The sequence below is a fragment of the Typha angustifolia genome, chromosome 4 (genome assembly GCF_048772165.1).
Source record: "Typha angustifolia cultivar Huaian chromosome 4, ASM4877216v1, whole genome shotgun sequence".
Classification (NCBI taxonomy): domain Eukaryota; kingdom Viridiplantae; phylum Streptophyta; class Magnoliopsida; order Poales; family Typhaceae; genus Typha; species Typha angustifolia.
Window position 1 is genome coordinate 1266671 of NC_133242.1, and position 12859 is coordinate 1279529.

The 12859-nt window shown below is 37.1% G+C and overlaps 3 protein-coding genes across 6 annotated transcripts; all 3 read left to right on the forward strand.

Moving 5' to 3' along the window:
• Window positions 1-1401: 1401 nt before the first annotated feature.
• Window positions 1402-3972, forward strand: LOC140758981 (uncharacterized). The gene is made up of 3 exons (XM_073095412.1): window positions 1402-2112; window positions 2767-3058; window positions 3730-3972. Coding segments are annotated over exons 1-3 (960 nt in total). The 5' UTR covers window positions 1402-1446; the 3' UTR covers window positions 3732-3972.
• Window positions 3973-4711: 739 nt separating this feature from the next.
• LOC140759748 (putative ALA-interacting subunit 2) lies at window positions 4712-8275 on the forward strand. 4 transcript variants are annotated; one of them, XR_012104263.1, is made up of 10 exons: window positions 4712-4946; window positions 5135-5196; window positions 5288-5362; window positions 5436-5552; window positions 5997-6067; window positions 6219-6516; window positions 6772-7061; window positions 7210-7283; window positions 7375-7464; window positions 7969-8275. XR_012104263.1 is itself a non-coding variant. In XM_073096391.1 (9 exons), exons 1-8 carry the CDS (start codon window positions 4865-4867, stop codon window positions 7262-7264), a joined length of 1050 nt encoding a protein of 349 aa, XP_072952492.1. In that variant the 5' UTR covers window positions 4712-4864; the 3' UTR covers window positions 7265-7283; window positions 7375-7962. The 4 variants fall into 4 exon arrangements, 2 of the variants coding, with proteins under 2 accessions (XP_072952492.1, XP_072952491.1); XR_012104262.1 differs by having other exon boundaries at window positions 7365-7464; window positions 7969-8269; XM_073096391.1 differs by lacking the exon at window positions 7969-8275 and having other exon boundaries at window positions 7375-7962.
• Window positions 8276-10074: 1799 nt separating this feature from the next.
• Window positions 10075-12828, forward strand: LOC140759747 (probable inositol transporter 2). The gene is made up of 6 exons (XM_073096389.1): window positions 10075-10379; window positions 10634-10704; window positions 10998-11333; window positions 11404-11511; window positions 11581-12177; window positions 12253-12828. Exons 1-6 carry the CDS (start codon window positions 10247-10249, stop codon window positions 12736-12738), a joined length of 1731 nt encoding a protein of 576 aa, XP_072952490.1. The 5' UTR covers window positions 10075-10246; the 3' UTR covers window positions 12739-12828.
• The last annotated feature ends 31 nt before the right edge of the window (window positions 12829-12859 follow it).

The window sequence follows — 12859 nt, forward strand, 5'->3', positions numbered from 1 at the left end:
CCTCTTATTCCGTACCTATGTCTAAAATTAAGTTATTATTTTCCATGGACTCACGAGCAATTAATTTTTACATCCAAACTTAATTAAAAATAAATAAATTATGATAATACTGAAATATACATTAATGATATCTTTGTTTGAGTAGATACAAATCTTTTACTCATTTTTAAAATAATTTTATAAATTTGTACAGAAAAAGATGGAATTATTTTATTTTAGATCTAAAGAATAAGATTCGATGAATAAATATAACAAAGCAGAGGGCGATTCTAATATTTAATTTTACCGGTAATTTAATTTTAGATAAAACGACCGTCTAACAATTTGTAATTTACCCATTAGAAAACAACTATAAAACTAGGGATTTTTATAAATCACACCCTACATTTTGCCTATTTTGTGATTCGCACCCCGTCTTTGGGGATTTTATAACGCGACCCTTCCTTTTTATAGTAATGTTCATTTAACACCCTGAGTTAACTTAACTTAACTATTATCAAACAGAGCTATACCAGAAAGAGAATATTTTGTTATAATCATTATATAATTTATAATATTCCTAAATTACCCTTGTACTCATCTCTAATTTTATTCATAACTTAAACCTTTATAATTTATTATCTCATAACTCCCCAAACTATGAAGAACATCCCTAAATGCCAAGCTGATCTCAAAGCTTCCAAACCCCAAGCAGTAGCTCCCCAAACACCAAGCCATTGGAGTTGAAGGAGCTTGTAGTCGGAAGGTTGCAGCTTGGAATTAGAGCTTCCCAAAGCCTACATCACCAAAACATCAAGCAGTCGAAGGTTGAATGAGGTTGCCTTCCGAAGTTGCCCAAACGATAAGAGCTTCTCCAAGCCTACATCACTCCTCCTAAGTTGGGATTTTGGGGTTAGTTTCTGTAATCATTTTTGATTGAATGCCATTTTGGGGTTTTAGGGTTTAAAGACAACTCAACCCCATTTTGGGATTTTAGGGTTTAAAGATGATTCCTTAAGGGTATTTTAGTAATTTTTGAACTAGAGTCACATAAACCATATAACATGGTTAATGTCAGTTAGCTAAAGTAACGTTAGGGTGTTAAATGAATATTATAGGAAAAATGAGGGGTCGCGTTATAAAATCCCCAAAGACGGGGTACGAATCATAAAATAGGTAAAATGTAGGGTGTGATTTGTAAAAATCCCATAAAACTATAATATTCTTTCTCAAAACATTCCGAGAATCACACTAAGTAGGGTGTTTTATATAATTTAATGAAAAACAAGAGTCAAATTAAAACAAGTAGTGAAAAAGGTGTAAGACGAGATAAAGACATAATGTAGGGTGTAATATAAAAAATGGTAGAGAAAAGAAAGGCTCGCTCACTCGCATCTTATTTATGCGATGAGTTCTCTTCGTCTCTCATCCCTCCTAAATTTCTCGAGCCAACGACAAGTCTCTTCGATGACTCTCGTCGCGGGCTCGTACGAAAAGTTCATCTGGGGCTTCTCGCTCAAAACCCTAAACCCTAACCCCGACTCCCAAACCCTAACACTAAAACCCCTCTTCTCCTACCCCTCCCACACCGCCCCCATCAAGTCCGTCGCTGCGGCCGGTCCCGTCGCCGCATCAGGCGGTGCCGACGACGCCATCCGCATATACGACCTCTCCTCCTCCTCCGAGGTTGGCGCCCTCCTCGACCACCAAGGCGCCGTGACCGCCCTCGCCTTCTTCTCCTCCCCTCTCGCCCCGTCTGTCCCCCGCAACCTCCTGTCCGCCGCCGAGGATGGCGCCGTCTGCATCTACGACGCAGACCCCTTCGTCCACCTCAAGACCGTGCCCGTCGTCCACCGGAGAGGGGTCGCCGACCTCGCCGTGCACCCCTCGGGGAGGTTGGCGCTTGCTGTTGGACGAGATGCGAGCCTTGCGATGGTGAATTTGGTCAGGGGAAGGAGGAGCTTCTCGTGCCGGCTCGATCGGGAGGCGTCGATTGTGGAGTACGGAGGAGAGGGTGGAGATAGATTTGTTATGGTTGCGGATGAGCGGATCACGGTGCATGATTCGGAAGATGCGAAGTTGGTACATGAGATTGATGGTGGGAAGAAGGTCCTCTGTGTTGCTTCTGGGGAGGTATGTAAACGAAATAATTTTGTATTGAAGGATTACAACAATCTTCTAATTAGTCGGTGACTCTTGCACTTCTTTCTTAGGGGAATCGTAAACCAAGAATAATCTTTTTGGTTTGTTTTCAGCTTCAATGTTGCAGCTTAACATAAAATTAGAATTTCAAGCAAGTATATTCCATCCATTTCATGTTATTATAGAATATTTTTACCTGTAGATTTCTTTCCTGGTATATTGTTGCTTTAATTGCAAATAACTTGCTTTTATTCTTTTAGTTTTTTTTTAATGTTGTGGTCTTCTTTACACTTGACCTGTCTGTTGGCTCGTCTTTTGGCGATCAGAGTAGGACCTTCTATCAACTAATTCTTCTGGAAAGTATTGTTGAGAAGTGGAAATTATGGCTTTTCCATGATGTAAATTTCTATGTATATTTGGGTATTGGGGGTATCGATGAATACTAACTACTAATCAATGTATGTACTATATAAATAAATATGGATTTGCTGCGTCCTTTGCCCTTTCAGGCTACACGCCTTCAATACTTTACAGAGAAACTGCCTGAATCATATGCTTCCATGTCCTACTGTCTCGTTTTACAAATCCTACTTGATATGTAACAAACTTGCTCATTACGTTATCACTGGCTCTAAATTTTATCAGAGTGGACTCCTCTTTGCTGGTGGAGAGGACCGCTGTGTCACTGCTTGGGATACATCCAGTGGCAAGGTCGCATATTCCTTTCCGGATGCTCATTTGACTCGTATAAAAGGAGTAGTTGTTTTCAAGGGCCGAAATGACGCCCCTGAAACTCCTAAATTAGTCGCATCTGCATCATCTGATGGTGTTATAAGAGTCTGGGATGTTCGAATGACTGCAAAAGAGAAGTCAATTCCACTGGCAGAGGCCAATACAAAATCCAGGCTGACTTGTCTTGCTGGATCATCAATAAAATGTAAGTGATTTTTTTTTCTATATATTAGTTACTGTTCTTTAACATCAGCCTCATCCTGTTGGATCTCTTATGGTGTAAGCTACTATGCTTCCTCTACCTCATTTTTTTCTTTTTGTTCCAAGAAAATCATACACGATGTAGTTGTATATTCATCATATCATTATCACATAAAATGATAAAAGCTGCATGTGTTGCATTTAACAAGCTAGTGTAAATTAATGTTTGTAGGGCATAGAGCAACAACTGATCACTACAGTAATGTTGGCGATACTTTTAGTTATTGGAATTGTGTTGCCATTATGTATGTGGATGGACTAGAGTCTTGCACCCATTTTCTGAATCTACTTGTACCGAGAAACTTCTTCTATTCTTATATGTAGTTAGAATCATTTCAAGCATAAGGTCAGTTATATTTTGACCAATATATACTGAACATATTTATGAACTGTGGGACTGAAATAAAATTTATCAAGGAAAAAAAATGCTACAATTATCATCATTATTACGGACCTTAATTTGTTTTCTGAAAGGAGTGATCTTAATGGGTATAATTTAGAGCTCTTGATCTTAATGGGTATAATTTAGAGCTCTAGAGTTTCTCCTAGTCAAATATTATGTGTCATTTACAATTGGGTTGCTGCTAATGCTCAATTATACCTTTCTTTCTGCAGGATTATATTTTGAGTTGAATTCTGGACACCATTGTTGAGGTACTAGAATGGGAATCGATAGTTTTAGCACATCAAATGAGCATACTTAAGCTCCTTTTTCTATCCCCAGATCAGAGAAGTATTTAAATCGGCGAGCATCAAAGATATATTGTAGCAAAAAAGATAGGAGTTCAATTTGATTGTGGACTAAGAATTGACTTTCACAAGTCGGCGGCTATAAAATAATCTCAATTTTCTTTGTAATAGTTGAGTTAATCTTACTTCCAATTTTCTGCAATTAAAACTCTGCTGTTGTATGGGGTGTTCTGAGTTACACGAGTGCTGAGTTATCTGATCACGGTATCCATGTTTGAACAAAATATGAGTGACAGGATCTTGCCGCAAAATTTGTGTAATGCAATGTTTATGATATTTGTGTTGTTTTATACTTTATCCAGGAGTCTTGAAGTTATTAGCTGATGCCGAGATTCTACTTCTGCCCAGGAAATTGATTGTTTGATAAGGGGAATTGATGATAAAATTCTAGTTATCTACATCAGGTGCATTTGCATATTTACATTATTAGTGTTGGGCATATGATTTTCGTGCTTATAAAAAAGAAATTGCCATAGTTGAAGTCATACTTTTGAGACGTAATCATGATTAATCTCATATATGAATTATTTTCCTATAAATCAGAAGCTCAATATTTTTCAACTGAAATACTAAAGAGCACTTTGAATCACCTTTACACAACATCGCATTATCAAAAGCACATGTAAGGCGTTGATAGTGATTTAATAAAAGTAAGGATTAAATTAAAAATAGTAAAGAAGACAGTATAAACTGAAATAAATGCATAATGTAGGGATTGAAATGAAAATATTCGATGCTTTTTTTTTTTTCTACAGCCCCTTTTACTGGGCCTAGCTTTCTCAACAAGGCCCAAATTGTGATCCGGCCCATGGACATCTTGGTCTCCTCTTCATTTCTTCTCGACCCCCGGCATCACCGCTTCTGTCCCAGGATTTGGGCGAATTGAGAGGACTGGTACTTGCGAAAGAGAAGACTCTAAATCCAATCAAATTCCCATGATCGCCGACGACTTAGGGTTTCATCGAATTCTCCTGTGAAAGGAATCTAGTGTTCTTGTTTGATGGAAATGGAGGCAGGGAGCACGTCGGGATCCGGTGGAGGAGCTTCTTCCTCGCGCCCCTTCTCTCCTATGCGCTCAAGAGGTATTCTTTTCTCATCGGCGCAAGTTTGTAGGATGGTGATCTATTTATGCCGAGATTGAGTTACATCTTCTTTCTTTCTATTATTGGATTCACTTTGGAACTATTCTCTATTCTTCTGTAGTTTAAAGATCCGAACTTTTACTTAGTAATTGACTAATTTCTTAATTTCGTTGGTTTTTTTCTTCTAGCGTTGTATAAGTTCACTCAGCAGAATCTTCCGGCATGGAAGCCTGTTCTGACTCCAGGATGTGTAAGATGATATCGATAATAAATTTCCAGATTCACATCAGTTCATCTTTTTATTCTTTTTCAATTAAATGATGTTATTTGCTCATATACAGGTAATAATGACATTTTTATTAATGGGAATTGTCTCTATACCGGTTGGACTCTTTTGCCTTCGTGCTTCAGAGAGTGTAATTCTTCTACTTAACTCTTCGTACTGTTTAGTAGATTACAAATTGTCAATTACTGCGGTTTGACCTACAGGTTGTGGAAATCGCCCAACGCTATGATATTGATTGCATACCCAAGCCTTATAGAAGTAATAAGGTTGCTTATATCAGAGACAGCTCAATTTCGAAGAACTGTACTCTAAAAATTAAGGTACTTTGTTATTCTCTATGCTTTTGTTTTCTGGTTGTCAGGACGGCTTTGTGTTAGATACATTGTGGAGAAACTTCTGGTCTCATTAAGTTCATTTATTTATGCTGCCTGTCTTCTTGGAGCTAAATTGGATTTATTTTGACTGCATTTTGGATGAATCTTGATATTCATGCCGAAACAGACTATAATTAAGCCATAAGGAGTTTTCCTAGGAATCAACTGATTAGTTGTTTAGTAGTTTGGATACATGTTTAACACTCGGTGCGTGGATACAGTTTGGTTTATGATTTGTTTGTTGTTTCATGAATTTATATAAAGAAAATTTTCAATGCTTGCCCCTCCGGCTTCTTTTTGTGGAGAATAGTGAAAAGATGTATTTAGAATGTATTATATTTTGAATTGCAACTTACAAAAGATACTGTGAATTGATTTTTTTTTCTGTAGGTTATGAACCACATGAAAGCACCAATTTTTATCTATTATGAACTTGACAATTACTACCAAAACCACCGAAGGTAAGAATGGATTTCTTTCTATTGGCTAGTTTGGCCTTTTTGACATACTTGATTGAACTTTTTGTTTCTTGCTTTTCGTTTCACGCTATCATCTTAGCTTTTAGGGGGGACTTTGTCCTTGATAAATGATGAATTTACTTATGCTGACCAGGTATGTAAAAAGTAAAAATGATAAACAGCTCCGACATGGGCTGGCGTATAAAGATACTGGTTCCTGCAAACCTGTAGAGTCAAGCCATGGCCTTCCAATTGTTCCTTGTGGGTTGATTGCCTGGAGCTTGTTCAATGATTCCTATAACTTTGTACGTGAGACAGTAGGAATGAAGGTCAACCGGAAAAATATTTCTTGGAAGAGTGACAGGGAGCACAAGTTTGGGAAGAATGTTTATCCTTTCAACTTTCAGAATGGAACCTTAATTGGAGGAGGGAAACTTGATCCAAAGATACCTGTGAGTATTTTGAGATTCAAATGCTATATTTGTTCAATAGTTGTTGCACAGATCTAACAAATGCACAAAGTTTTTCTTCTGACAACAATCATTTCATTTTTCGATAAGTCACCTAGACCTATTCTAGTAAAAGATGTTCTTTCACGATCAGCATTTCTGGTTATATTTGATCTTTAAACAAATAAGGATTGTTATTTCTTATCATTTTTAGACAGGTATATGTTTGCTAACGGTATGTTTCTTATCTCCAAATAGTTGAATGAGCAAGAGGATCTCATTGTTTGGATGCGGGCTGCTGCTCTTCCCAAATTTCGGAAGCTGTATGGTGTAATTGAAGAGGATCTAGAAGCTGACGAGATCATAACTGTATACATCACTAACAACTACAATACTTACAGCTTTGGTGGAAAGAAAAGACTTGTTCTTACAACATCAAGCTGGCTGGGTGGCAAAAACCATTTCCTCGGCATTGCCTATATAATTACCGGTTCCTCGTGCATTCTTACTTCCATTTTGTTTGCACTGATTCATGGGAAAAATCCAAGGTAAGTACCCAATACATCAGTTATTTTCTACTGAAATAGTACTGTTCATACTTCTCTGTCCAATTATCACTTGATCATTCATAATCTACCTCTTTGGGAGTCCCAAGCTTATTTCTGTTTATTCCCATCTCCTTTTCTCTTTCTGCAGGCCTCAGGGTGATGCAGCTTACTTATCTTGGAATAGGAAAAACAGTGCTAGCTAAATACTATGTACATGAGAAGGTACATCGTCTTGAACGTTTATGTTCTCTTGTTTCAACTTGTAAGATCTAGATTTCATCTGAAAGCAGGTTTACTTTGTAGTGTTTAGCAGGCTGAGCAGCTCGAAATATTTGTTGGCAATGATGTATGGTCTGAGATCTTCCAGACGGTTTCATCTTGGCCGGAAATTTTAATATTGATGGTTTGTAAATTCTTCAATCATTTCATCTGTATAATATTTCTAAACTTACCAAAATCCAGGTGTACTTTAGATATAAAGACATCATATACAGACGTCTCTATCTCTGATACTTTTGGCAAGTCCAGAAGAAATGCTAATTGAGCCATGACCGGCAAAATCATTTGATTTCTGGAGTTATGATGCAGTATTATGCTCTCCTGTTTTCTCTTTAAAAGAGTTAATTAGAACTAGAAAAACAAAACAAGTGAGTTCTCTCTCTCTTCACACACATTACAAAGACATAACTATTCTTTGTATTGTTTTCTATAAACACTATGCTCTATTTCCTTCTTTCCTTAGGAGCTGCTTGCTAGCTCTGGATGTTTTCTAGTATCAGTTTAGAAGGACTCTTATTTTTATTTCTCATCACCATTTTTGCGTCCATGTTGGACAACTTGATTGTAACTCTTTCAAGTAGATATCAGATATTATTTTCTATTCTAAATTTTCTTCATAAATTTGCAGCAATATGGAGGACTACTCTAAAGTAATGTAGTCTAGGCATGGTCTACCACCAACTCTAGGATAAAGTTGATGAAGACTTGAGCTTTTGTAGCATGTGGGCTAATCCAAGTTGGTGGATCCTACTTTCAGGAGTGGAAAGATATGTTAATGATTAGAGAATGGTAATGCTACTTAACTACATGTTAAAGTTGTTTAACATATGTGATTGAATTGATTTCCTTGGATTAAAGATCCCTATGTTCAAGTTCATGTAGGACTTACTGCTAATCTAGTCAATGCTTTGGATTTCTGTATACCAACCGTAGGCCCCACAGGATCACGGGCTACTATCGGTCAGATTACACTGCAAATGTGCCACGCAATCAATAGTCTTTTTTTTTTTTTTAATGTAGACATTAAAGTTCATACAAAGTTATGACCACAACTTCGTTTCTTAAGGATAATTATTATAATTTAATATATTTTTAGGCTAGCTCTTATATTTAACTAACCATTAACTTATGAGTTATGTATCAGTTAAAAAAGAAGTTCATATAAAATTAGCTAAGGATTGCTTCCACGCCTCCGAACCCTACTTCCACAAGTCTATGGTACAACCTTCTTATTTTGGTCCCACGTCATGTGAGTCAAAGTAGTCGAAAAAAGGATAGGGAGAGCTTTTTCTAAAAATTCTATGGATGTGATATATATATATATATATATATATATATATATATATATATATATATATATATATTTTTTATTGATATTATTCCAACATATTATATATTTATATATAGTCTGATTTAATAATGATAAGAACGGGATGGTTACTTAACAATTTGCTTTATGTACAAAATATTGGCACTAATGATAGTAGGGGTAGTTTAGTCATTTAATATTGTCACTGTAAAATTTCAAAAATATCATAATTGCTATAACATTCTTTAAAAATTATTACTAATTTTTATCTCGCATAAAATAAAATATATTATTGTTGTAATATTAGATAGTTTTAAAAATATTTTTAATAATTTATTTCTTTTTTTTAATCAGGGTTATGTTTTAATTATAATTAGTCAGATTTAACTAAGCACAATTATTTCGGTGGCAATAGTGATATGTAAACCATTTCCAGTGGCAATTATGGAAAAAAAAAGAAATAACAGTTAATAGTTTGATATAAATCACAGAGGTTAATTGCTTAAATTTGAGTGTAAGTTCGAAATCAAAATAAAGAAGTGGACCAAAACTTTGTCTTTATTATCCTGTCATTTAGTCAGAGTAACTGTGGCCTGGAGTAGTGTCTTGTTGAACTTAAACTCCTTTGGAAGAGAAGCTTGGATGTTCTTTTAGAGCATCATCTCCTTCTTTCCTACCAGGAAAAAGCAATGGATGACCTTTAGGACTCTCCAGTCTCCAATATTACTTCCAAGATTGCAACTCCCTACTGCCGAATAAAATAGAGAGGCAATCTCATTTCTTTGATGTCATACTCATACCTGGATCTTTTACTATATTCCAAAGACCACTAGTATTAAAAATGATTACGATATCGAATATTAGACATGATTTATATATACATAATTCCAAGGACCACTACTCCATATTTGTCATTCATTTAAGGGTAAATTATCAATCTACCTTCTATGATTTGGTACTTAATGAGGTGTTAATGGGGATGAGAAGAGTCTTAATTAAGTTAAAGATTGATAGCTCCTTGCAAGTTGCAACTGACTTTGTTCACTTCCCAACAACTGCGCATGTAAATATGAATGGGAAGGATTGCTACCCTTCTCAGAAAATCATTTGCATTTATGACACCAATTCCATTAAATAGAATATTATAAAATAATTTTATAAAAAAAACAGCACTAATCTGTTTAATGCCGACATGGGATCACTCCTATGATGGAATTAGATCCTAATAATTATGAGAGAACTGTTTGTTCTCCATAAATATTATCACACTTTCCAAAATTTTGGAGTCTCACTTCCATTGGGAGGTCATCAGTTCAAGCTTATCTTTTCACCACAAATCATGGGAGTCAATGTGAAAGGGACAAATCCATCGACTGGAATCTTCTCGTTTCTTGTTCATAAATTAGTCTTCCCTGCTTACAATATCTATTCGTCCTTGTCGTTTGCTCGCTCAGAAACACACACAGAAGGAGTGGACTTGTTCAACAGAGGAAGAGTACCATTAGAACATCCTTCCTTCTTTTGCTTTATATATGTGAATGAACAGTGTGTTCATCTGAGGAGTTAATTCTTCAGTCACTCTGCAAGCAAAAAGACGATGGAAGGAGGAGTCCATGAAGTGGATACTTCAGCTTTCAGGGAGTGCTTCTCTCTTGCATGGAGGAATCCTTATGTTCTTCGACTGGCCTTTTCCGCAGGAATCGGTGGCCTCCTCTTTGGTTATGATACTGGTAATGTTTTCCATATAGATTTCTTTGTTTTACGTTTTTCTCTGGGAGCAAAGAGGTCCAATTTAAGGTTACTACACAAGAAAAGAAAGGAACATGTATTTATGAGTATTAATATAAAGGTTTTGTGATTGGGTAGTGCTGCTCAAGTATTGTCAAGTTGTCGTCAGCTGTTTGATTTCAAGAGAGATACTAGCTGCTTGTTGATACGATTTATGAATTAATTTTTTTTTTTCATTGATGTTGTTTGCTTTCAGGAGTAATTTCAGGGGCACTGCTTTATATCCGTGATGATTTCTCTTCAGTTGACAAGAAAACATGGTTACAGGTGATGAGCTACCTTTCTAAGTCTATTTTTGTTACGGTATTATCTATAATTATAGAGAAATATGTGTGTCTATTGATTCATTGAAGATAACTGTTTAATGCATGAAATTTCAGAAATACTGTAGAGCTCTGTAAAAGCTCACCAAATAGATAACTCAAAAGTGTTAGATTTTTTATTTTTTGGTCTTCCATTAGTCATTCATTAATTTGTTCCGTCTTCCACTGTTCCATTCAAACATTCACATAAGCTAGTCATGACTAATTCCTAAATTTTTGATGTCAATGATCATACAGGAGAGCATAGTGAGCACAGCAGTAGCAGGAGCAATCATAGGAGCAGCAATTGGAGGATGGGCAAATGATCGCTTCGGAAGAAGGACTTCAATCCTTGTCGCGGACTTCCTCTTCTTCATTGGCGCGGTGATCATGGCCGCTGCTCCTAACCCTGCGATCCTCATCGTAGGCCGTGTCTTTGTCGGACTTGGCGTTGGCATGGCCTCAATGACATCCCCACTTTACATATCAGAGGCCTCCCCAGCAAGAATCAGAGGAGCATTAGTCAGCACCAATGGCTTCCTCATAACAGGAGGCCAGTTTCTGTCATATCTCATCAATCTAGCCTTCACAAAGGTAAGAGGCCAAGAAATTATACATTGTGATATAAACTTCACCGTAATTAATATCTACCTTGTCATTGTAGGCACCAGGAACATGGAGATGGATGCTTGGAATTGCTGGACTTCCTGCTTTACTTCAGTTCATATTGATGTTACTTCTTCCTGAATCACCTAGATGGCTTTACAGAAAGGTTTGCAGCTTGTTTCTTCATAGACTAACCATTGTTAGATGCTACATTAACATTATTTCTTGAATTCAGAGAAGGGAAGAAGAAGCCGAAGCGATACTCAGAAAGATATACACCACTGATGAGGTCGAGAGAGAGATTCAAGAATTGAAAGAATCAGTTGAAGCAGAGATCAAGGAGGAAGGGTCATCAGAAAGAATCAACTTAATCAAGTTGCTAAAGACCAAGACCGTTAGGAGGGGACTTGTTGCAGGAGTTGGGCTTCAGATCTTTCAGCAGTTTGTGGGAATAAACACAGTCATGTACTACAGTCCTACCATAGTACAGTTAGCTGGCTTTGCTTCAAATCAAACAGCTTTGGCACTCTCACTTGTGACTTCTGGACTCAATGCAATGGGCTCTATTGTTAGCATCTATTTCATAGACAGGACTGGAAGGAAGAAGCTCTTGATCATTAGCTTATGTGGTGTTGTTCTCTCTCTTGGAGTGCTATCAGCAGTTTTCCATGAGACTACATCTCATTCTCCGAGCGTTAGCCGGTTGGAGACCGCACATTTTGCGGCATATACTTGCCCCGATTACAAGTCTGCGTCGACTAATTGGGACTGCATGAAATGCTTGAAAGCCTCATCTCCAGACTGTGGATTCTGTGCCTCCAGTTCCGATAAGGTAACAAGTTTGTTCTGATCACATTTGTTCTAAGTGCTAGTGTCCTAGCTATTGATTTTCTTTTTCTTGTTGCAGCTATTCCCTGGAGCATGTTTGATATCAAATTCAACAGTGAAGGATCTTTGCCACGGCGAAGGGCGATTATGGTACACAAGAGGATGTCCAAGCCGATATGGATGGCTAGCACTGATAGGCTTGGCTCTGTACATCATATTCTTCTCTCCAGGGATGGGGACAGTGCCATGGATAGTAAATTCTGAGATATATCCCCTAAGGTTCAGGGGAGTCTGTGGTGGCATTGCAGCTACTGCTAACTGGGTCTCAAACCTCATAGTGGCACAGTCTTTTCTATCTCTAACACAAACCATTGGGACTTCATGGACATTTATGATCTTTGGATTTATATCAGTAGCAGCATTGTTCTTTGTGCTCATCTTCGTGCCGGAGACGAAGGGATTGCCAATCGAGGAGGTGGAGAAGATGCTGGAGGAGAGGGATCTGCATTTCAGATTCTGGACAAAGAGACCAGAGAAAATAGCAAGTAAAAGCAATTCTGCATGAGCATTGAGTGTATGGATTATGTTTGCTAAATTGTAAACCTTAAAACAAATGTTAATGCGAGAACTCAGTAAAACAATCAAGATTGATCAATTAGGGTATGACTGCGGAGATCGGCTTAACC